Source organism: Pseudoliparis swirei, chromosome 7 (genome assembly GCF_029220125.1).
Source record: "Pseudoliparis swirei isolate HS2019 ecotype Mariana Trench chromosome 7, NWPU_hadal_v1, whole genome shotgun sequence".
Lineage (NCBI taxonomy): Eukaryota > Metazoa > Chordata > Actinopteri > Perciformes > Liparidae > Pseudoliparis > Pseudoliparis swirei.
This window is the reverse complement of record NC_079394.1, coordinates 23,686,727-23,713,339: the sequence shown is the minus strand read 5'-3', so window position 1 is coordinate 23,713,339 and position 26,613 is coordinate 23,686,727. Positions and strand designations below refer to the sequence as shown.

The 26,613-nt window shown below is 45.7% G+C and overlaps 1 protein-coding gene and 1 pseudogene across 1 annotated transcript; both read left to right on the top strand.

The window, feature by feature from the left end:
- The window catches only part of LOC130196320 (protein NLRC3-like), a 47,249-nt pseudogene extending 38,173 nt beyond the window's left edge, over positions 1 to 9,076 (top strand).
- Positions 8,910 to 16,853, top strand: snx18a (sorting nexin 18a). The gene is made up of 2 exons (XM_056419861.1): positions 8,910 to 10,972; positions 16,414 to 16,853. The coding sequence occupies exons 1-2, from the start codon at positions 9,484 to 9,486 to the stop codon at positions 16,665 to 16,667; spliced, it is 1,743 nt and encodes a 580-aa protein (XP_056275836.1). The 5' UTR covers positions 8,910 to 9,483; the 3' UTR covers positions 16,668 to 16,853.
- The last annotated feature ends 9,760 nt before the right edge of the window (positions 16,854 to 26,613 follow it).

Genomic DNA, 26,613 nt, shown 5'->3' with positions numbered 1-26,613 from the left:
GACAGTGCAGGGACAGAAACCTCATCATTCCCTTATCATAAAAGATAAAAACACATGTCTATCTTTAGTAGTTATAATTACAATATAATTATAACATAATTATATATATATATATTATAATTATGGGTCTTTTTCACAACACAGAACAACACGTTTACCCCACACAAAACACAAGGCTCATACCCGCCGTTGGGTCATAACTCAAGATGTATGACGCCTGACACCAACTCAATACGTAATCTCCATGCACGTTATTGCTTCTACGTCCTTAAATAAAATAATAATCCTCACAACTTTACCGGAGCTTTTTGGACCGTCACATCAGAGAATGTCACTTTCAAAAGCCCCGCTCACATACAGGACTGTCTCAGAAAATTAGAATATTGTGATAAAGTTCTTTATTTTCTGTAATGCAATTAAAAAAACAAAAATGTCATGCATTCTGGATTCATTACAAATCAACTGAAATATTGCAAGCCTTTTTTTTTTTTATATTGCTGATTATGTCTTACAGCTTAAGAAAACTCTAAAATCCTATCTCATAAAATTTTAATATTTCCTCAGACCAAGTAAAAAAAAAGATTTATAACAGCTGAGTGTTTGTCAAGGCTCAGGAAACCCTTGCAGGTGTTTCGAGTTAATTAGACAATTCAAGTGATTTGTTTAATACCCTACTAGTATACTTTTTCATGATATTCTAATATTTAGAGATAGGATATTTGAGTTTTCTTAAGCTGTAAGCCATAATCAGAAATAAATCAGAATAAAAGGCTTGCAATATTTCAGTTGATTTGTAATGAATCCAGAATGCATGACATTTTTGTTTTTTTAATTGCATTACAGAAAATAAAGAACTTCATCACAATATTCTAATTTTCTGAGACAGTCCTGTATACAGCCACTTGTTGTCATGTGACCTAATAGTGAGTCGTGAGCCGGCTCCATTGGTGGAAGAAGGACGTGGCTTTGAGTATTTGAACACAGCCGCTGGTCTAAGCTACTAACATGTGGCAATGTTGCTGTTATCTTCAATTTCACATCACACTGTTGTTTATGTGTTTAACCATTGCCCCACCAAAGTATCACGGAGATATAAGCCAAAGAACACAGAAATAATAATCGCTTCATAGCTTTACATTCAGCAAATTCAACATACTTTTGTTCTTGAGAAGAAGAAAAAACGTTTCTCTCCCCTGCATTCCAGCTGGCATGGCTTTAGTGTGTGTGTATGTCCCTTTAAAAACCAGGCGGACTTTGGGGAAGCGTCATAATCAGCTGTCAGGAAGTTCAATTTCAGCGAATCGGATTTCACATTTCAAATATGGCGACGCCTTTCTGTCTCCTATTGGCTCACAGTGCTGTCAATCTTGTCTTTCTTGGTACCAATCGATTCTATTGGCTCTAAGTATTCCAATGACGTGTCGTTCTTTAAAATCCGCCCTTCCCCGGCGGAGATATCTGCGCGCAACAGCTGCGCTGTGACAGATCCAAAAACCGGCTTTACGCACAGCAGGCACGCGCACAGCACCACTTTGTTTGATCGTTTTTTTATCTTTGATTTACTGTTTTAAAGCCACATGATGATGTATTTGCATGTATTGATCACCACAAGTAAAAGTGAAAGTGAAATAAATGGTTTGGTACATGAGAAAAGTCAAATGGCACAGATGGTGCTTCAATGTGCCCAAATGCAAATTTTAGAGACCTCGCCTAAATTCTCTTTACTAAAAAGTCTCCAACTATTGTTCTGCTTTATTTTTTCTGAGTCAAACTTTGCAGAGAGTCTGTTCACAAGTTGTATTATTATCTGGGTGATTTTAGGCCTTTGCTGTGCATCCATCCAGGATATATTCATCCTGAAAGTGCTTTTTTTTCTAATCGAACCTGAAATTTCTATGAAAATAGAAGATTCATCTTTATTTACTCTTAACCAGTAATATATATGCTAATATTTACACATCTGAACAAAAGCTCATTGTGTTCCCTTTATTATAACACCAACATTATTCAAATAGCTTGTGTGGTTGCAGAGCTACACCCTTTTTAGTTTGGGTATGTCATTTCGAGCAGAAACCTAAAAAAACGGGTGGGGGTTAACAGGTTAAGTAATGTGAGGTCTGGGACACTCAGATGGGCTTTCTACTGCACAATAACATACATTATCCTGAAATCACACACAAAGCAATTCATTGATATTACCAGTGCAGCCTGAGTCAGCGAAATACACGGCACACCATCTATATGAACTCTAATAATACCGATGTGAGGTCACTACCTGTGTCCTGGGGAGCATCTCTGGGTCGGCAGAGATCCGGGCCAGAACCTCACAGAGCACGATGCCGAAGGAGAACACATCCACCTGGAACAAGGGGCGGGCCGCGTTGTCATGAACTAGCAACACATGAATAAGAAGACGCGTAACAACTGTTTTGATAAAGAAATATCCGTTTGCTGCTTCTTTCTGTCTTCTGTGAAAGTAAATGAATCATTTGGGGGTTTGGGGGGGGGGGGGGGGTGTTTGGAACTTGGATACACTTTAGGTTTGAGGGAATCAGAAGAAAGTATTTGTCAATGTTTTCAGGCACCTTATCAACCAAAGAAAAAATAGATTAATCAGGAATATTAAGATGGATTGATTGATTCAATTCAATTCAGTTTATTTGTATAGCCCAATTTCACAAATTACAAATTTGTCTCGGAGTGCTTTACAATCTGTACACATAGACATCCCTGCCCCAAAACCTCACATCGGACCAGGAAAAACTCCCAAATAACCCTTCAGGGGGGAAAAAAAGGGAAGAAACCTGCAGGAGAGCAACAGAGGAGGATCCCTCTCCTAGGATGGACAGATGCAATAGATGTAATGTGTACAGAAGGACAGATTTAGAGTTAAAATACATTCAATGAATATGACAGAGTGTATGAATAGTTCATAGTAGGCATATTCCACGATGGAGACCTCCACGATCCATCAGGCAGATGGCGGTGGGGAGGAGGAGTGGGCGGAGTCTCAACAGGACAGTGGCGTAGTCATGAGCAGGAATTCCACGACCCAGACGAGCCATATGATAGGATCTATGCCGTCTCATAGGGTCCGATGACCCCATGAGACGTAAAGTCAAAAGGACTTCCGGGGAGAAAGCAGAGTGATTGAGAGATGAAAATTCATCCTTAAGGAGAGAAAAAAGAGGAGATAGGTACTCAGTGCATCCTAAAACGTCCCCCGGCAGCTATAAGCCTATAGCAGCATATCAAGGGGCTGGACCAGGGCAAACCTGATTCAGCCCTAACTATAAGCTCTGTCAAAGAGGAAGGTCTTAAGTCTACTCTTAAACGAGGTGACTGTGTCTGCCTCCCGGACTGAAATTGGAAGCTGGTTCCATAAAAGAGGAGCTTGATAACTAAAGGCTCTGGCTCCCATTCTACTTTTTAAGACTCTAGGAACTACAAGTAGTTCCGCATTTAGTGAGCGTAGCTCTCTAGTGGGGCAATATGGTACGACAAGCTCCTTAAGATATGATGGAGCATCACCAATCAAGGCTTTGTAGGTTAAGAGAAGAATTTTAAAAGTGATTCTTGATTTTACTGGGAGCCAGTGCAGAGCAGCTAGTGCAGGAGTGATGTGATCTCTTTTCTTAGTTTTAGTGAGAACACGAGCTGCAGCATTCTGGATCAACTGGAGGGACCTAAGAGATTTATTAGAGCAGCCTGCTAATAAGGAGTTGCAGTAATCCAGTCTTGAAGTAACGAACGCGTGAACCAATTTTTCTGCATCTTTTTGAGACAAGATGTGCCTGATTTTTGAAATATTACGTAGATGAAAGAATGCAGTCCTTGAGATTTGCTTTACGTGGGAGTTAAAGGACAAGTCCCGATCAAAGATAACGCCAAGATTCTTTACAGTGGTGTTGGATGCCAGGGCAATGCCGTCTACAGAATCCACATCACCAGATAATTGATCTCTGAGGTGCTCAGGGCCGATTAAAATTACTTCGGTTTTGTCTGAGTTTAACATCAAGAAGTTGCAGGTCATCCATGTTTTATGTCTTTAAGACATGCTTGAATTTTACAGAGTTGGTTGCTCTCCTCTGGTTTTATCGATAAATATAGTTGAGTGTCATCTGCATAACAATGAAAGTTTATGGAGTGTTTCCTGATAATATTGCCCAAAGGAAGCATGTATAAGGTAAATAAAATTGGTCCAAGCACAGAACCTTGTGGAACTCCGTGACTAACGTTGGTGGTTATCGAGGCGTCATCGTTTACAAATACAAACTGAGATCGATCTGATAAATAGGATTTAAACCAAATTAGTGCCGTGCCTGAAATGCCAATCGACTGCTCCAGTCTCTGTAACAGGATGTCATGTTGATCAGTTGATCCAGAATGCTGCAGCTCGTGTTCTCACAAAAACTAAGAAAAGAGATCACATGACTCCTGTATTAGCTGCTCTGCTCTGGCTCCCTGTAAAATCAAGGGGGGGGTGCAAGTGACTTTTTTGTTTGCTCCGTCCCGATGCGCGCACTCTGCGACGCGCGAGACGGAGAGCCGAGAAGTGTTAACTCGATACGTAAACACATGCAACTGATATAAAAAAAGAAAAAAGTCAGTAAAGTTCTGTAACTCTACAGCCGCTCATACTGATGAACTCTGTATCATCTGGTCAGATACAGACTAAAGGCCTCATAGTGTATAATCAATGCTATGATGGCTCCATGTAGTTTCATTCATATCTTGCTGTAGGCTAATACTAATATTACTGCCATTTGTTAAGTGTGAACCATACAGATATCTTATTCATTATTATTATAGATAAATATACCAGCATCGTATTTATGGTGGTATATTGTTTTTATGGTATGGTATTGAATTCTGGTATCAGTATCATGATATTTATCCCAGGTATCGTATAGAAGTTATAATGTTAGTATCGTGACAACCAGGTAGAGGCAGAACAGACTCAAGGAAAAGTCCTTGAGTCCTTTAACCATATTTATATATAATGACAATGTATATTTGTTATTACTATTATTATAGGGCTTAGTCAGAGCGGAGGACCTTTTGTTCTTAAACTGTTTATTATCATTATTTAGATTTGTGGTCAGAACAATAAAATGATCGCAGTTGTGGTTCTAAAAGCTTTGAGGCGTCATCAAACATCGTTGATGTGGTGACCTGCACCCCCCCCCCCCCCCCTGTCACCTTTTTCACCGCTCCTGAGTTTGCAGGTATATAAGTGATGCATGCTAAACAAATAAAGTATGATTATTATTGAGATTAAATGTAGGTGTCTTCTCACATTTTGGATAATTTTAAAATAAAAAAACGCTCTTATTAAATTAGTTAAGGTGGGAATCGAAGCGCCTCACCGCTCTCCAGCATGAAAAGTCTCCTACTGGTATACACGGCTGGCCTATTGCTGTGAGGTGACTGATCTAGCCACTACACCACTGTGCAACCCCAGTTTTCAATCCAATTCAGTTTATTTTATATAGCCAAATATCACAATACAGGGCTCTGAGGGCTTTACAATTTGTACACATACGACATCCCTGACCTTTGACCTCACATCAGATCAAGAAAAACTCCCAAGAAATAGAAAAAACCCTTCATGAGAGCAAGAGAGGAGGATCCCTCTCCAGGATGGACAGAAGCAATAGATGTCATGTGACCAGAATAAAGTGTTACCAAGTTACATAAACACATTCAATGACTATGACAGAATGTATGAATAGTTGGTAGTAGGCATGGACCACGATCCAGAAAGGAGGGGGGTGCATCAGCACGGTTATGACAGGAGGCCGGCCCACCAGGCAGGAGGCATCACATACAGCCAGGTCCAATGGACCCTATGATGCAGTCGTTGTAGTCATAGTAGTAGTGTTGAAGTAGCCATCATGAAAAGTAAAACATAAATATTTATATTTCTCAACTGATTTGTGCTGTGCATGTCATTTATGTAAGATATCAAGCATTTTTATAATCAACATTTTAAAGGTGCTTCACCTCAGATTGTGCAATTCCTCAGAAACTGGGTTGAGTACGTGCTTCTTCTTCTTCTTCTTCTTCTTCTTCTTCTTCTTCAATTAATTTCTAGCCCTGCGCAGGTCACATGACAGAAACAGCGAGTGTTGATATGACTATATATGTGTATATATAATACGTAAAAACATTAGATTTGCCTTTTCAGTCATACAACAAAAAAAGTAAAAGTATAACAACGTTTGTATTTTCTCCTCGAAGGAACAATGAATAAACACCGGAAACAGCCACCAAGGGGCAGCATCGACCAGGGTAGAAGACACATTCCTCTCAGGCTTTTGGTCTGTTCGTGCAGCAGGATGTCAATAGTGATTACCGACTTCCTCAGTGTAAAGAAATGCTTTCATCACCTTTCAAATGAATCTCGGCCAATGCCAGAGTCACCTTCATCACCAGTTTAGGGTTGCTTTGTTTTTAAAGATGTCCATTGCATTTGAGTGGCACGTCACCTTAGTTGGTGGGACTTAAAGAGACAGAACCACGACAACCTGAACAGCAGGAGATTCCTGTCAAAAGGTTCTGTTACTTCCTGGCTGAAACAGTTCAAGATGTGATCATCAAATGTCTGCTTCCGTGCACGTCACCAATCAACCATTCCACCCCAATTAAAATCTAATACATTATCATTGTGTTCTATGTTCTTAATGTTTCTATGCTGCCTGAAGGATATCCTCCAGTGTAATAAAGATCTCAACAGCATTCACAGAACAAACACACATCACACACACACACACACACACACACACAAGGACAGATGATTGATTGTGTTGTTCTTTGCAGCAATACGTATTTCTTAGTTGGCTGTCATTAAGGAGAGACATTCCCGTCCAGACAGAATAACCGCCGATCGATATAAATGTGTATACGTGTATTCTAAGATTGGTGATTTATAGATCATTCATTACTCACTGGTGGACTGAAATAGAGTCCTTTAAGTGAGTGCTGCCCGGCCTTGAGCAAACGGTGCATATCGGAGCCAGTCAGTGTGATGTCAGCAGGTCTTTATTTTACGACATTCCTTTTTAGATGAAGGAGTATGACAATGCTTGGTATCCAACATCCAACTCGACCGTCTCCATCAGTTTCATTCTTCTCTTAAATTGGCGGATGGGGGCGCCTGGCATACCGGCCTCCACTTTATCACATGGTAGAATCACACTGTGCTTTATGTCAAGTTTTAAAAAAAAATATATATGATTTACATTCTTCTAGATATATGTTTTGGAGAAGAAGTTATCATTGGCTACTCAGTTTGTGAATAACACTGTGTGACGGCCAGCACCACAGCTGACTGCCTTTTCATACTTCAGTACACACTTGAGCCACGGAAGTGGGACACGGATCAGCGCTTCCCACCGCGGCCGAGGACATTCGGGGTCACGTCCTCTCGGTCTTTTCTGAGAATATTGGGCTTGTTTCAGCGGCCTAATGAGCATGTTGGAGCATGGGGAGTCCATCAGAATAAATTGAATTCACAGTTCATTGTTTTACTGACGGAATTTTGTTCCAGAGAAATAGCATTTAGACATTTAACGTGTGGAGGTGGAAAATAGGTTTAATTTAGAGGAAATGTAATAGAATGTGTGAGAGTAACGATAAGTGACTACGTGAAGATATATGCTAAATTCAAATAATTGAATTAAAGCCTCTGCTGCAGCTAGTGGGATGGATCCCATAAGAAATAAGTTTTATAAATACAAGCATCAAGACTGTTTGAGGGCCGCGTTCTTTGCTTCCGTACATGCATTTTTTTCTTTATAACCTTTCACAGAAAGATAACATCTTTTATTAAAGATGCCCACAATAGTGTCCTAAACCAAGGTTTTACTTTCGTAAAAGTGTAAAACTATAATCAGAAAATGCAATGTAGTCAAATTATGCCACAGAACGAGCTCTTTCATATAGTTTTATATATAGTGTTATAGCACCACTTCATTATCGATTCATGACTTTGTGATTCATCAACTTGTAAGCAGAGTTTTAATGTTGTAGCTGCTCGAGGTGGAGATAACTTTAGCCTCTGAAATGATGTGAAGTATAAATATTTAGTAGCATGAAGTGGAAGTAATTCATCAAGATTGTAAATGTATTGTATTATGGAGGTCTGGATCGTGGTCCATGACTACTATGAACTAGTCATACACTCTGTCATACTCATTGAATGTATTTTAACTCTAATGTGTCATTCTGGTCACATGACATCTCTTGCTTCTGTCCATCCTGGAGAGGGATCCTCCTCTGTTGCTCTCCTGAAGGTTTCTTCCCTTTTTTCCCCGTGAAAGGGTTGTTTGGGAGTTTGTCCTGATCCGATGTGAGGTTCTGGGACAGGGATGTCGTATGTGTAGATTGTAAAGCCCTCTGAGGTTAATTTGTGAGAATGGGCTAAACTGAATTGAATTGAATTAAGTTCCACGAATAGCAAAACAAAAAAAACTATTAGCAATTGACAAAGTACATTTACTCAAGTGCAATACATAAAAGGTGCAATAAACAAGTTTCAGAACATTAATAATATAGCAGCAAACTATATATATATATTGGAGTAATGTCAGCAGAGAATGAAATCAATTATTGAAATTACTGTACTTTTTTTGAATGCACTTTATTTATTTAATCGTCGATAGCTTTGGTTACTTGGTACTTTGTAGGAATTAATTACTAATACTAAAACAACCAATAAATGATGATGCATTACTCTAGGTTAAAAGTACCAATTAGTGGGCGAAAACCACCTGCAGCATTAAAGCGACTGTACACATCAATAATTACAATCCAATCCTAATATAATGCCCATATGGTACTCTTTAAAACGGGCCATTCTGCATGCACTTTATTGTGACGCTGACACTTGTAGCAGAGCCCTGAGCTCCACGTGCAAGACTCGTGACGTCACTATCTAATCAAATGCGGTAAACGGTCCTTCCGGCGAGGCTCGTGTCTGTGTTCAGTATGTGTTGTGTGGGGTGCAGGTGAAGCCCTCCACACCTCTGGAATAAGTGCTCGCCTGCTGTCGTCGTGCTCCCGCGCAGTTTGATGCGTGTCGCCTGGGCGGATTGCGGCATCGTGTGGCTCCGCCCTCGATTACTCAGCCTGGGTCGACGTGCGCGTGAGCGCAGAAGCGTCCGAGGGAGGGAGAGCAGCGGAGCGGAGCGCAGAGCTGCTGTCGATATGGAACTGTAGACATATGCACGCGACCTCTGGATGACAACACACACTTCACCGGGAGGAAGGAAGGGTATAAACAGCAGGGTTTTTTCGTGTGTGTGCGCGCGCACGTGTGTGTGTGTTTCTCTCACTGCGAGAAGTTTTGGACGCGGAGTTGTGAAGAGTATTTTCTCTGCTGGGCTGCCCGAGCTTGCCTGGCTGCCCTCCTGCCCCGGCCGGACGGACAGCCCCCCCGCCGGCTAGCCGCTGTCCTGCTCTCCCTCCTCCCGGCGAATCATGGCGCTCAGAGCCCGGGTGCTGTACGACTTCAACTCGGAGAACCCCGGGGAGGTGTCGGTGAGGGAGAACGAGGTGCTGACTCTGTACAGCGAGCAGGACATCGACGGCTGGTTCGAGGGGTCGAACAGCCGCGGGGAGAGGGGGCTGTTCCCCGCGTCCTACGTGGAGGTCCTGCCGGACGACGTCGCCTCCGCGCTCAACAACAACAACAGCAGCGGCACATCTGGGGACACTTACCCGGACTCCCCGTACGCTAACATCCCGCCGGCAGGCTTCGACGGCTCGAATAAGCATCCGAATAAAGTCGAGAACTTTTCCAGAACACCCGCGGTCAGTGTCGCCGCCGTGCCGGCCCCCACGCAGCAGCCCAGCCAGGGAAGCGACGACGACTGGGACGACGACTGGGACGACAGCTCGACGGTCGCGGACGAGCCGGGCACCGTGGGCGGAAGGTATCACGACTTTGAGGGCAACGGGCCGTCCACGTACCGGGTGTCGACGTCCACCGCGGCGAGGGGAGCGCAGCAGGCCAAGAGCTCGACGGTCAGCAGGAACCTGAACCGCTTCTCCACCTTCGTGAAGTCCGGCGGGGAGGCGTTCGTGCTCGGCGAGGCGTCGGGCTTCGTGAAGGACGGCGACAAGATCTGCGTGGTGCTGGGTCCGCACGGCCCCGAGTGGCAGGAGAACCCGTACCCGTTCGCGTGCACTATCGACGACCCCACCAAGCAGACCAAGTTCAAGGGCATGAAGAGCTACATCTCCTACAAGCTGACGCCCACGCACACGCAGACGCAGGTGAACCGCCGCTACAAGCACTTCGACTGGCTGTACTCGCGACTGGTGGAGAAGTTCCCCGTCATCTCGGTGCCGCACATCCCGGAGAAGCAGGCGACGGGGCGCTTCGAGGAGGACTTCATCTCCAAGCGCAGGAAGGGCCTCACGTGGTGGATGAACCACATGACGAGCCACCCGGTGCTGGCGCGCTGCGACGTCTTCCAGCACTTCATCCGCTGCAACAGCGCCGACGAGAAGGCCTGGAAGCTGGGCAAGCGGAAGGCGGAGAAGGACGAGATGGTCGGGGCCAACTTCTTCCTCACCATCAGCACCCCGGCAGCGCCGCTCGACTTCCAGGAGGTCGAGAGCAAGATCGACGGCTTCCGGGCCTTCGCCAAGCGGATGGACGACGCCGCGCTGCAGCTCAGCGCCACCGCCAACGAGTTCGCCCGCAAGCAGATCTCCGGCTTCCGGAAGGAGTACCATAAAGTGGGGCTGTCGTTCAAGGTGCTCGGCCAGGCCTTCGAGATGGACCAGCAGGCGTACTCCGCGGGCCTCAACCAGGCCATCGCCTTCACCGGCGACGCGTACGAGGCCGTCGGGGAGTACTTCGCGGAGCAGCCCGGCAAGGACCTGGACCCGATCATGGACCTGTTGGCTCTGTACCAGGGACACCTGGCGAACTACCCAGACATCATCCACGTGCAGAAAGGTAAACAACAACAACACCGACAGCACCCACGTCATACACGATTCCTGGACTTGTCACCCATTGGTTCATTGCTTTGCATGTGTAAAGCTGCTTTCACTTCTGGTTTTTAAAAACTGTTTCCCCCCCCCTAGAATATAATAAAATAATGTAGTATTGTTAAAAATGACACTAAAGAGAAGGCCACAAAGGTAAAGAGGATACATGCAACTACAATCCAAGACAAGTACCCCCCCCCCTGTCCAGACACAATGATAACCCAACATGTTGCATGTGGGCTCGTCTGGTCCCCAGACCTCACGTTCAGCTGAGGCTCTGTGTTTCTGGGAAATAGACACACAAAGTTGCTTTTCTTTTGAATTGCTGTCCACAGCCAAAGGAAGCTGCCGGGTTGCAGGCAATAAATAAAAAAAAATTGTGACACGCAAAACAAATAGGCAGCGTATGAATGCCGCTGCCACGGTTTGTCCCAACCGTTACCATGACAACGTGTCCCATCCTTCTTGTTCCATGACTTATAATGTTTAGATAATGCTATAACATATATATAATTTTTTTTTAAAGGGCCGATTATTCAGTGTGATCACATCGCGAGGAAATCACACATTTTGAGGCACATGTTAGGCGTCGAATTTGATAAATAATTTGTCCGAAATTCTACTGTAAAATATTTTAGTTGGGGAAATATCGTTTGAAGAGTTCGTTTTTTTACTCAAAAATATCGTCTTCATCAAATTATTCTAGGTTTGTGTCAGTGTATCGCTAAAAACACTACTTACGTTACTTAAAGGAGAGAAAAACTCTTCATATATAGACTATTACATGTCAGCACATGTAACCGTGCTATACCGGTATAGCAAAGGAGATAATTAATAATACAAAAACTTCCCAGTCAGCTCAAATAAGGTTGGCCACGTCAGCCCACACACACACACACAACACACACACACACACACAGCCCTGATACCGCAGATAAGAAGGTCTGAAGGAGCCTAGTATAAAAATTGGATCCCAAAGTACACGTCCTCTTGCCAGTGCCAGTTCCCTCGCTCCAAACACAACACTTCCCTCCGCCCTTTTTCGGGTCGGCCGGGCCTCAGCGGCGCTTGTATTCATGCGATGATGAAGATTTGAGGTCAGTAGGGGAAACCGCGGCAGCTCTGTGAGCCTCCGACCCCGTTCAGGAGGCTATCCCTTCACATCCCCGCTGCTCTCTTCAGGAGGAAGCCAACGCGCCGCCGGCCTTATCCACAACCCCGTTCCATCTCTAGCCCCCCTCCTCATCGGGGGCCGCAGACACGTTTTTATTCCTCTTTGCCTGTGAAATGGGAGCCGGGGGGGGGGGGGGCGATTAGCCATTAGCGTTGGGGTGGGGAGGCCCACGATATCGACATCATACCTGGTGTTGCTTTCAGGAACACTTTTAGAGCTCCGCGTCTCCTTCATGTCTGGACATTGTTATTTTTGCCGCAGCAGGCTGGAGGCGTCGTTGTTGTTTCTGCTTATTATTTCAGGCTCTTGAGAAAGAGGAAGCGAGGGGAGGGGCTTCGGTAAGAGCTCGCTGTTCGCAGGCCAAAGGTAGAGTTCACTTTGGCCGGTGACAAGAGAAGCGGTTACATTTTTCTTTGGTGCTCCGGCTCACAGAGAGTGTGAAGAACCTGTTGGTCACATCTCTGTTTGGATATCAGAACGCTCTCCGCTCTTGTTCAAACTATATTAACGTCGCCTCTAGTGTTCCCTCCGAGGAAGAAAGAAAGGGTCGTTGACGTTGGACCAGGGCATGTTATCAACTGAACTAAAATGACAGAGCTCCACCCGCTTGAAAAGGACGACGAGTCGTATTCTCACGGAGGAGCACGCCGATGGACGTCCTCCTCCACTCTCACCTCCTCCTGTTCACTCGGGTCTGCTCCTGTCTCTGAATCAGTTTGTCAGTTTGCCGTCCACCAAAGATGTCGATGGTGAATCCGTGATGTGTTCGGGTAAAGCTTAGTCTACACCCTCCCCCCCCACCCCCTCCCCTCACCGACTTTAATCTATTGAGCAGATGAAACGGTGACCCGGCGAGTTCGGGGTAAAGACGTGTTTCATCCTGCCGAGTCAGCCGTCTCGGGACGACACCCCTCCTGTGCAAACGCCGCGGGGTCGCCCTGGTGTGTTGTTGTCACGGGCCATTTAAATGTATGTATAGATGCCGGGGGGGGGGGGGGGGGGATTGTCTCCTGCTGTTCAGGTCACGGGCATCGCGGTAGCTCGGTGTTATGTAACGGGGGGATTACGCAAGAGCTGAAGCCGCTGCCTGCTAACTGAGTCAAGGAGGGCCGGCTGCCACCTCCTTACGCACAGGGAGGATTTCCTCACATCGGTTCATTCTGCAGACCTCACCGGTCCAGCGTGGGGAGGGGGGGGGGGGTGATGCTGTGATCCCTCATCCATTCCCACAGCGCCATTGTGAAGGAATTAAAAACACGACCGTGTGAGAAAAGACTATACGACCTTCAAATCTGAAAATGTACTTTACATACCTGCAAACTTGTCACCTTTCGGCGAAATTCGCCGTTTTGAAATCAAAATAGGTCATCCACGTGAATAGTGTAGATCCGAAGAGTTTTTGTTTTGGGGTAGGGGGGGGGAATTGGACGGCCGGCGTTTATGAGATTGGAGTGAGACAAGGAGAACATGCGATGTGGTGATCTTCGCAATAAAACATCTTTGATGGGACACGTCGAAGGAACAGGCTCCTGGAACAGAATCATGGAACAGAATCATAGAACAGGAACAGACTCATGAAACAGAATTATGGAACAGACTCATGGAACGGGCTCAAAGCTCAGCAGGGCACACAAGTAAAAAAAAAAAAAAGGACGTTGGTTCACGAATGACTTTAACCATATTATATATAATGATAATGTAACGTTGTTATTACTATTAATAGGGCCCGATCACTGAATTATTCAGAGGACCTTTTTTTCTTTAAATGTTTGTTATTAATATTTAGATTTGCAGTCAGACCGTAGTTATAAAAGCTTTGAGGTGTCATAAAACAACGTGGATGTGGTGTTGAGAAGAAACAAAAAGAAAGCCACCTGCACCCCCTGTCGTCCACCCTGTCACCTTTTCCACCCCTCATGAGTTTGCAGGTATGACTTTAAGAAATTGAGTTGATTTAGCGTCACCGTCATAACGATTCATACGCTGTGGGCAGAGACGCGGACGAGGGTCCGATGGCAGCGCGTCGACATGTTTTTGTTTCACGGGGTAAGGTGAGTCAATCGACTCTTAGAATCGTCTTTGAACCGATTCTGGCTGATTCTAAATGGTCGATGGCCTTTTGAGCGGTTTTTACAACATGAATTGTGAATATTAACACCAGACAAAGTGTAGGCCTCTCATTTAGTGGTTTACGGTTCAAAACATGTTGACGGTGCAGTTCCTCATTAAGAGATAATGCAGATGGGAGAATACAGTGGCAACGACTGTCTGCATGTCACAGTTTGCTGACGCCATGTTCTCTGACAGAACTCACAAAGTCTCCATGGCAACAACCCTTCCTCCTCGGTCCATTAGCAGGGCTTTTAAAATGCAGGAGGCCAGAGACCTTTAAGGTAAACACCTTTGGGGATCGGCATTTAAGTCTTTGGACAGCTGTGTTTGTTCCCGTCTCTCTCTCTCTCCGGTCCACCTCTCTTCTCTCTTTCTGTCGTGTCCGATCTGTGCGTTAAAAGGAATTTCAGAGATTTGGGTTAAACTGCAGCTGAGGGAGCTACAGGCAGACGGCAAACTGGGGCTGGGGCGATAGGTCAATACAGGAAGTCCCGCTCTGCGTGCCTTCAGGGCACCGATTCCCCTGCCGTCCTGAAGCCTTCAATGCAAACTTGGACGAACTCAAATTTCAATTTTGGGGGAAATCCTTTGTGACGAGCGCAAAATTCCAACATGCTTGTAAAACGCTGACACAGCGTTCATGTCACGAGCCCCGAAAGTTGTTTTTCTTTCTCTTTTGACTCCAGCCGTGACATGTAGACATTGCTAAGCAGCCGGATCAGACGGAAGGTCGCGACCTGTCTGACCCTCTCATTACATGGGGCATTTCTGCCACGACTCGGTCAGAGAATATCAGAGTCGCCGCAGCCCGCTCCCAATGCTCTGACCCGGCCTTCTGGCCACGTAGAAGCGTCTGTCTGGAGAGTCGTCGGCTCGCAGCGACGGTTCAAACGTGTGAAACTCCATCACGCAAGTTATAGTGTCACTAAAACCTTTTATATTTGCAACCAAAGCCACATACAATAGATCAGTTACCACCCAATGGCTGAGAGGGAAATATCAAGTTGTTGAACTTTCTTCGATAGTCACCTTTTGTTTCCCAGGTTCATAATAAATCCTTTTGTTGTTGCACCCAATAAGACAAAAGCCTTCATTTCTACAAATAACAAGTGTCACCTGTAGCGAATGTAGCTAAAGCTCAGCTACGTGATGGGGAAATATATTCCATATACTTTCTCACAACCATCGTTTTTACATAAAACTGCCCTCAACCAGGTGGAGGACCTTTAGAGACATCGCTGTTAAGTTTTATTTTTATTTTTTAAGAATGGCGCAAGCCGAGGCCCATAATATTGGAGAGAAGGCCGATATTTGCCAAAACTACACGACTCCCACCAAATGGACCATAAAGAAACCGCATTGTTTATGTAGAGCAGTATTACAACTAATATCAAACTCTTATTTCATCTCTAGCTAACTGACTGGCGTCATGTGACCTCAGCATTAAAGAAGAGCTTCTGGTCACATGACATCATGTCGTCTGTCCATGGAGAGGGATCCTCCTCTTGCTCTCCTGAAGGGTTCCTCCCTGTGAAAGGGTTTTTTCTATTTCTTGGGAGTTTTTCCTGATCCGATTTGAGGTCAAAGGTCAGGGATGTGGTACTTGTACAGATTGACTGAATTGAATAACAGATTAGACTTGCTCACGCTTGGTTGGATTCATATCACGGTCAATCGTTGGGAGATGGTATCAAACTGCCAGCAAAATCCCCATAAATGGTTCATTCTAAACGGCTGATGAAGTCACGGACTGGAATAGATGTTTTCGAGAGTCGGGCCCCCTCACATTCCCGAACCGTAGACTGGTTGTAGACTCTGGTTCTCAGGAAGTTTGGAACAAACTGTTCATCCAAACTTTCCAGCCGGTGAGACATAAGTTATACATTTACTGTCGAGCTGTGCTCTTGCATCTTAAGAGCCGATAATCTCGAGATTTCATTAACTTTCCTGTTAAAAAGAGTTTGTGAGAGAAGTCAAGTGTTAAAAAATAAATAAAAATTGTATCTGGACGATTCAACATTGATGAATAAACGACGTGGGTGTTTCTCATGAAGCACATAAAAAAAGAAAATGTATCCTGATTATAGTTTTTGCTTTCTCCACCCCCCCCCCCAAACCAGGAGCCCTGACAAAGGTGAAAGAGAGCCAGAAGCACGTGGAGGAAGGGAAGATGGACCGGGCGCAGGCCGACGGCATCGACGAGCGCTGCAACATCATCTCCTGCGCCACGCTGGCGGAGATCCAGCACTTCCACCGCATCCGCGTGCGCGACTTCACGGCGCAGCTGCAGCAGCACCTGCGGCAGCAGATCGCCTTCTTCCAGAAGATCACGGGCACGCTGCAGGAGGCCCTGCAGAAGTACGACGAGGCGTAGCGGGCGGCGGGGGTGGGAGGGACGGAGATCGATGGCCGCCCGCACCCGCCAGGGCCTCACACACGCCGGAGAGACGTTCGAGGGAATGATGCTCCGGGAATATCGGCATTTCAACCGAATCCCGGTTGTGCGTGTCGGCCACGTCATTTGTTCGACTGGATGATCTTGTTCAGGAAAGGAGGTGTAATGAAGTAACGCCAACAGACTGACTGGTGGGGGTGGGGGGAGGGGGGGTTATATCCAATCAGCGCTCGGAGCCTCTTGTGTCTGCTGCTGCGTCGGCTCACCAGCGTCAAACCGACTGCCACTCCAGGAGCAAACACGCTGCCTTCTGGGGGGGGAAAACACTCAAGCCCTTCCTGGTATTTCTCCTCTCGGTGGACAAACAGAGACAACATGTTTACACACACACACACACACACACACACACACACACACACACAGAGTCACCACTGTCTCGCTTCTGTGCCTTCTGATTACGTCTCCGGTCTTCTGTTTTTATCTTCTTCTTTTTACTAGTTACTAAAAAAGCTTTATATACTGTAAATGTAGAAATATATTATATTTGTTTTTACAAAGCGACACACATTTACAGGCTTGGTAGATATGAAAAAGGATTGATTTTGACCACTCGGGAGTGACGAAATCAGGATTACGAGAGGATAACCTGGACAACAGGCGCCTCGCTCGGGGCTCAGCCGGCACCGGGGCTTATCTAAGGGAGCGACGGGTCAGACCCGAGTGTGTGTCGACACGGCGTCTTTTTTCAAAGCACACTTCTCGACAGCACTGCCGTGTGTTTGTTTTAACCTCTCACGATGTCGGTCGCATCGTGAAGAGATCACGAGAGAAGCCGAGACGCAGAATAAATTCCTCCTTCACAGAAAGCTGTTGGTTTGGTCCTGTGTGTTTTGTGATGTACTGGAAATGTGGACGTGATAACACTCGGGAGCAAACAACCGGGGAGGGGGGGGGGGGGCGGTGGCAAAACCAAGCTGCTCTGCAGGTTTCCTTGGCGGCGTCCCCGGTGGACCAGGGGCGTGTCGGGCCGGTGTTTGAGGCCAAGCTCATCTGGGAAATCCGTCCAGCCGACGGGAAAAGGAGTGAGGTTTATCATGAGCCGTCATCTGTCGACCACCGTGTGACCGAGAGAACCCGGACCAGACCAGCGCTTGTGATTGGAGAAACCAACGTGACGCAGACGGTCTGACCACGCCCACAGATCTGCTCTTTCCTCCAAACCAGAATAAATCCTCCAGAGCTCCTTCATGCGTCGTTATTGAATGATCGAATATCTCCGGTTCTGAATCTCAAGACGGATTCTTCGACAGTCGTCGAGACGCGTTTCACACAAACGTCGACACGCTCGTGATCACACGACACAAGTCTGTTTCATTTCACCCTCTCCGCCTCACGATGCCACGGCAGCCCATCGGAGAGCGGGCGAGATCGTTCTGGATCGGAGCGGCGGACGCCGACGTGGCCGACTGCGGCTGGCATAGCTAACGGCGTCCTGTCATGCGGGAACGAGATCCGCTTGGAAGCTCTCACCAACTCCACCTCCTCGTCTATTTTGTCAACCTTCACAAGCTTGACGAGATGCACACAGCCTCGGGGCTTGAAGTCAATACCAGCGACGCCCGGGGAAATGGGTGCTCCTGTTCTCACATGCGTCCTCTCCGCCGTTAGCTTTGGGCTGTTCTGAATTCTGAATGTCGGGCGCACAACAAAGCTCCGAGAAGGAATGTGGTGGAGAACATGTTGGGAATTAGCGATAACAGACCCACGGTAAAGCGGTGTCTCTTTAAACTTGTGCCAAAACAGGCCGTGGGGTCATTGTAGCAGGGCTCTTAAGTTTTGAAGACAGGCAAGAGTGACATTTCCATCAGCCCCCCCCCCCCCCCAGCCACCGCAGAACGAAATTTTCAGATATTAGTCAGTCGCGCGCAATTCCAGGATGCTTTATTTTCATTGGTTGCTGGATTAAATCTTTCCCAGATACATCAAATACGGTTTTTTTTCTGATTGGCTATTGTGTAGCCCATTTCTTTTTTTTGATTGGCTGATAAGTGGCTCCTCACAGCAGAACTCCAGGGGAGCGCTTGATTCCTCCACGGTGAGAGCAGCGCGGCCAGCTCATGTTGGCGCGCTGCGGCACATTAAAACATTAAATAGCCGAGAGTTTTTTTCAGCGTGAGAAATACGATGTGTGGCGGGAGTGCGTGACTTAAGACCGAATTGCGTGAGTGTCATGCTCAATGCGTGATACAGAAGAGTTGTAGAGCAGCGACTCAAAAGAGAAACCGCGATCGAGCAGGCAGGAAACGACGGCTCTCGGAGACGGAACCGTGTCGTCGGACACGGACGTCAAAAATGCACAAGAGATTGAGTGATTTTGTTTTTAGGATCGACTCTGGAGGGGTTGGGGTCAGTCGTAGCATGTCAGCTCTCTTAAGTAACAAAGGATGTTAAAAAACAAACACATTAAGGGGCACTCAAGTCGGGTGCAGACCTCCGCCAGGCGAGTCTGCATCGACCTCTGTTGTTTTGCGTGATTGATTGAACACAACCCACAATGTTCTACCCCCCTCAAGCGCTAATGGGCTGTCAGGCGTCGTAAAAAAAGTCCCCAAAAAAACCGGAGTGGCGGTGAGGTACTCAGCAGCACATGGAGCGGTAGTTCCGTTAGCTCTTAGCGGTTAGCCAACGACAAAAGTGATCCAAGTGAGCAAGAGGTCGAACCGCTTCTCTGACCGACGCTACAACTGACCACATTGCACAAAAGTGCTTAAATTCCCATGACATCATGTCCCACCGACAAAGTCTGACCCCGACTTCCTCTCAGCTGATAAAAGACGTCGTCATGTCGGGAAAAATAACGGCCACGAGGCAAACCACAAAGATTTCACCGCTCGTATTTCTTCATGTAATATTATGGTGAAAGAGGAAGTGCAAAAACCGAACACAGGATTTCTGTTCAACGGAAATGGTTTGTCGGAGGTTGCAGTAACTGATTTCAATCCAAGGAGGTACTTTAGAAAAACAGGACATGTTGTTGTTGTTGTTGCATGGTGTGTTGAAACAGGATGCATTATGGTCAAATGTAGATTTATAGTTACGTGCATTTCAGTGGCGGCTCTCCTATTTGCGTTAACGCAGGATTTGATGACATCACTTGGGTTGTGATGTAATCCACCAGCAACGTGCAATGCACGTATTCAATTTAAATGGCAGCCGGCTCGGTTTCTCGGCGTTAATAGAAGACGACGCATTACGATCCCATTTTATGATATCGGGAAGTTTTGTTCTTTACATATTATTTATGTTTTACAGTGCTGCCACTTGAGACATTGAGACCCCCCCTCTCCCTCTCTCGACATGTAAGACAGAAGCAAACATCGACTTCTGTTTCTCGCTCATTTCTTTCCTGCTTGTGGAATGCGAGGTCGTTCTACCGCACTCGGCATATTCCTGCCGGAGGTGGATTCCGGTTGGATGTGTTTTCAATTACAGCCGGGTCTGGACTGGCCTTTGAAACGGAGTCTGGGCCGACTGAGGCAGAGGAGGGGGAAGACCCCGAGGGGGAAGACCCCGTCGTGACACGGCAGACAGACTTGGGAGCACCGAGGCTCTGGGGAGGAAACACAGGAACCACGATGCCAGCGGTACACTCCCTTGATGAGGTGTGTGTGTGTGTGTGTGTGTGTGTGTGTTCGGTCTCCTGAGACTTGTTTAAAATTGGTCTCCTGTGACTTGTGTCATTAAAGTTTCCCTTTTTCTTAATCTTCTTCACGCCACTTGTGGTTTGGAGCTGATGACCTCGTCTTCAACGCGTCCGCGTGGCCGTCATCACTTCATTCTCTCCTACGAGACGCTTCGTGTGTCATCACTGTCACAATGAGCTCATTCCTTCGGGGGTTCTCTCACACCAGTGGAGCATCAAACTAGACAAGCTAGCCAGCTCTCTTCCTCGGCCCTTCACGACCTTCCTGGCGGATGTTGTCGTTATGACAACTGACCGCTATCTCCCCATTTTCTTCTGCTCTATTCCAATGATCACTGAAAACAGTTCAATGTGCGTTATCTACTCTTATTTATGACCTATAACACAATAGATAATATCCCTATATATACAATGCCTCCAGCTACGGCGGTTGCTGACACAGCGGTATTAAACTAAAACCACACGTAGAACAAATTACGCACATTTGAAGTGTCTCCGTGGAGCGACATCTCCACCGTTTCCTGTCACATGAGCCCTGACCGGAAGGTTTTGGTCGCTGCTCAGCGGCAGACGGCCGACGATTGAACTTTTTTACTTCTTTTAAACCAGGATGACATCATTGTTCCCTGTCCATCGAGCAGCACGTCCGGTGTGTTACGCGGAAAAGAGCCGCCGTCTGATGTGATGACACACGGCTCTGAGACAAACGTGGCGAGCAGCTCACATGAGACCATCCACTGACCTCAGCCCGGCAGCACGCCGCTCTCGGGGGCGAGGCCCTCAGCACTGGGAAAAAGGCTCAGACGTGCTACGCCCTGCTAATAAAACATTATTTTTAGGCCAAAATCACATTAGCTGAGTCTTAACTTGTGCACTGCAACTCTGACTCGATACAGCGTGGGACCGCTTTTTGTCGGTGGCTATGAAATTACTGAAGAAACACAGCAAAAGATGTTGCCTTTGGGTTTGTACGGCACCGGTGATGAAATCAACTTCCTGCCACACCTTCAGTGCTACTGGAAAGTGCATTAAAAAGTTTTTTTTTTTTTAAACAGTCTACTAATCTCTTTTTTTATTATTGCCGGCCAACAATAGTTTTTATTGAAGACTTGTTTCAATTAGTTTCTCCATTGCTGAATGACTTTCTTGTAAAAGCAGCTATAAATAGAGTTCCAGTCGTCAGAGTCCTCAGAGGGTTCATTTTAAAGTGGTTGGCGACCTCTTGCTTCAAATAAACATCGAAATCTAACGATGGCCAGATTACTGGAACATTTCTGTGAGTATATTCATGTTTGCCAGAGAATGGACCTATTCCATGTTGGACCCTCTAACCCCCCCCCTCCCCCACACCCCCATCAGGGCACAATGAGACATTATAAATATCGTCACCTTCCGAAAAGATGTCATTTTTACAGGTTTTTCAGAAAACACAAAAAACTTGACCACATATTGATCACATGACATTGTGATATGTTATGCTACAGGGGTAGAGTCACATGATGTGTTCTACTGACGATGTTGGCGATTTGACCAGAGGTGGCCGGTATCACAAGGAGATGGTTTAGGCACAAAAAAATGACGTAGGCCATTATTTTAGGAAGGTGACGATATTGAACAATTTAATTTGCAGTCTTATTGTTGAAAGCGCGCACGGTCTCGGGGGGGCATACCTGTTTGAACCAGATGCAATTAAACAAAGAGGATATGTTCTGTTTGTTTGATCTTGTGATGTAACCGACAGGCCGCCGGCAGCAGGGCTACAAACATGTCGCTAGATGGAGCTTGTACCTTTAGCGATGTTGTAGACTAGAGCATGCTGGGAGTCCTGTACCTGGCAGCGCCGCGTTCAGGAATGTGGGAACACTCTGCATTCTTTAGCACCCGGGTTTTGTTTTTATAGCCCCTCACACAGGAAGCTCAGTCCGGTGGCGCCTCATTCATGTAGCCTGAAAAACGCTGACTCCCCCCCGCCCCCCACCTCCCTGGCTGCTCTCCAAGATAGACACACACACACACACACACCACTAACATGCATTTCTTTTTGTCTTCGTGGGCCTGTGTGCATTCTCCCCTCCCCCATCAGAGAGTTTCATTTATAGCTCTAATTACAATGAACAAGCCAGAACAACTCGGCTAGAGCCCCCCCCCACCACCCGAACTTCAGTCAATCACCATATATTCTCCTTTTGTCAAAATGAAGTGTACATTAGTCGTGACTTGTCGAGGTCATCGGATGACCTGTCAGGACCCCTGAACACGTCTGGGGGTCCTTTCTGCATATAAAGTAAAATTTCCACTGTGACAGAAAGCGGCGGTTCTCTTGGGGTTTGCATGTCGTGACCTTGAAAAGAACCTCGGAAAGAAAGAGAAAGAGACCAGAGAAATGTCACTGATTTCAAAGGATTCTCTTCATTTTACTCTGTCCTAATGTGCATAGATGGATTACTTACCCCCCACCCCCCCACCACCATACACACACACACACTGGCTTTTATCTGCACAACGCCACGACAAAGACAGATAAAGACGACTGACGCACAACATCACACATAACTTCTGTTAATAATCCCGATGTGGCGTTAATCTCTATGACTTCAGATGAGCCTCGTGCAGAGCAGCGGCCAAAAGGAAGAGAGAAAAGAAAAAAGCCGTCTAGGAATCGAGCGGCTAATCCTGCAGATGCCCGAGGACCCCGAGGACCCCCGAGGACTCCCAGAACCCCCAGGACCCCGTTCAGCAGCAGATAAAACCGCCACTCTGTAAAAGAAGAAGAACAAGAGACAAAAGGCAGCCGGGTTGCCGAGTGTCTTCTTTCTATTTCCCTTCATCCTCAGCGCCTCGTTACTTTCCCCTAAACGTCGCCGCAGCGCCACATTCTGAAGCCCGCTGCAGTATTCTACGCGCCTTGATCGGCTTTGAACGGATAAACTAAACGACGCTTTGTGGACGATGCCTTCGTGGTTCTTCGACACGGGTTGTTATTCTCGCAACGGTTTAGGAGACGAGTCTTTAAAAAAATTAATAATGTAAAATACAACTTGCAGTTCGAAGAAATCTAATTAACCACCTGGTTTGTCTCGGTGGACCCGTATTAAACTCAAAGGAGGCGGGACTGCTTTGTCTCTCGCGGCCATTGTTCTGCTACCCTCTGCCCAACAATTAGCCTGCTCAAAATTACAATGATCACTCTGAGATCTAATATCAGGGGGCAAGAACCCATCTGCCATTTCTTCTTTTACACACACACACACACACACACACACCACTAGCGTAATGCTAATCTAAGCCCTGACCCCGGGTGAGTGTCCAGCATGTGACCACTTCCTGCCAGACGACCACATGTTGTAACTCCCGCGACGTCAGCACTTTTTTCTCCGCCACTTCCCTCTTCCTGAGACTTCCGTTGGACCACAAACTGCTCACGCTTGCACCTTCACGTGTGGCTCCGAGTGGCAATTTGGATGCATTATTTACAATTTCTAATTCTTCAATGGGCACGATGCGAAAAAATACCTTTCTTTTCTTCGAATGAGTTGTAATAGATTGACTTGTGTACGCACATGCATGGTTCCCAGGGGATGAAACCTGATGACCCTGATGTGTTTAGGGAGTTGCCATCAGCATCTCAGAGGCCAACACTACTTGTTGTACCCGGGTGGAAGAGCCGATGAACCCGGTTACCATGACAACACCCAGACAAAGCTCTTTGTATACGTGAGATACTGTGTGTTTATGTAGTCTCCTGTAGGTGGACTAGCTTTATATTTTATAAACCTAACCAAAAATGAAAATTCAGACTGGGGAAGAACAGGAAAGTACAAAGATGCTGTGTGTATGTGTGTGTGTGTCGCTCCCATATAAAAGCTGCTTCACGTCGGCCTGCTGGAGGTTAAGTGTGTCACATTTCATCATCGCAGCTTTTTAAAAATATTTAAATATCTAGAAATGTTCTGAGAAATTGAACCACGCTTTATTTCACTCAAGTAAAAGTATTACGGAGAAAATATAACAATTTAAAAAATAAACTGTGCATTCAAATAAAGTGGAAAAATCCAAAGCACTCATGCTGAAAAAATGAATGAATATGTTCATTACTTTAGTGTAGCAGCTGGTAAATTATATATAGCCTTCTTTTTTTTAGATGATTACATTTGGTGCGATATCGTCAGTCATTCAGTAGAAAATAGACGCTTAAATCATCTTAAATGTTTAACTTTTGATTCTTAGTGGAGGTTTTGGGGTAAACGTTCAACACCTCCACGTCCCGTTGATTTGGGCTTTTGTGGCTGTGAGAAAACCACGACTACGCTAATTGCAGGAAACCGGGAGAAGAGATCATGATAATAATCTTTTTCTAATTGGTCCTCTGGCGCAGAGCAGCCTTTGTTGCAGTGAGTGAAGCAGGCTGGAGGTACAGTGGGAATTACAGTGATGGAGAAAACACACACACACTCTCTGCCCCACATTCATTCTGTCAGACTGGGATTCCAATCAGGACTCAAATGCTGAGGCGTCAGTGAGCAGAGTTTATTAAGTCAAACAAAAACCCTCCCAAGAGGTGGAGGCTAAACAAGGTACTAAGAAATAAAAGACTGGACTATGAAAACTAAAAAAAAAATCGCTCTTTCGAGGTTGGTACTCACTTACAAAAAGGCTCGGCGGCTATGAACGTGGCTTTGGTTATCGGACATGAGACGAAACACTTTGGCACAGGACAGAGGGAAGACGCAGACTATAAGCACATGAGGGTAATGGGGAACAGGTGGAAACAATCAGGGATCAGGGGAGACAATCAGACCGGTGACACATGAGGAAGGGCAAGTGACCTGAAACGAGAGGAGAGTTAGACTTCAAAATAAAACAGGAAGTTACGAGACAAAAACCCAAGACAAGACAAGCTTCACCGCGGTGTGACACATTGATCAAACAGGTGCTCGCAGCATTTCCATACGTATTCAGAAAATAATGGTTCATAGACTTTCAGAATCAGCTTTAGCCTGCACACTAATTCATTTGTGCAGACACTTAACATTCAGAGAGTACCCTCTGCACACGGCACTGAGCTGTGTCGCTTTCTGGCATAACTTCACTAACCTCCAAGCCGCACGTAGAAGGGAACAGTGTAAAGTGGTCGTTATAAAAACACGTTCCACAGAGCATTTGAACAAAGTCGGGTGAAACTATATAAAAGACAACCAAACACATGCCTATATTACCTAAAGGGACACCCACACAGGTGTATGGTCATGTGACTGCAGGCCAATGATTGGCTACGGGGCGGTCAAGTCTTACAACATCCTTACCGATGCAGAAGACCATCAGCATTGAGAATAGTCTGACCTGCATGGATGAGGAGCCGCTTCAAAGTCATGAAAACTCAAATGGTCACTTCACTTTTTATACTGTATAGAAATGCCCAAGCAAAGAGGCGTTCAATGTCCGTTCTGTCAGACAAACGTGAAAAGTATAATATGAATGTGTGTCTGTATGTATGTGTGTGTATGTATATATATATATATATGTATATATATACATATATATATACATGTATATGTATGTATATATATGTATGTACTGTATATATATACATACATATATATACACATATAAATATACATATGTATATACAGTATATATATATATACAGTATATATATAATATACATAAAATAGAGACATTGCTGACATAGTGTTTATCATAGTAAACTATCCAGTGTTTACCATTAATTACCTAGAATGCCACTAACATACCTGCAAACTCATGAGGGATGAAAAAGGTGACAACGGGGGTGCAGGTGACTTTTTTGTTGTCTCCACACCACATCCACGTTGTTTTTTGACTAGTCTTTTGATTGTTTTGACCGCAAATCTAAATAATAATAACAAACATTTTAAGAAAAAAGGTCCTCTTAATAATTCAGTGATCGGGCCCTAATAATAGTAATAACAACTTTACATTATCATTATATATAATATGGTTAAAGTCATTCATGAACCAACTTCCTTTTTTTAAAACTTGTGTGCTTTGCTGAGCTTTGAGCCTGTTCCATAATTCTGTTCTATGATTCTGTTCCATGAGTCTGTTCCAGGAGCCTGTTCCTTCGACGTGTCCCATCAAAGATGTTTTATTGCGAAGATCACCACATCGCATGTTCTCCGTGTCTCACTCCAATCTCATAAACGCCGGCCATCCAATTTACCCCCTCCCCCCCTACCCCAAAGC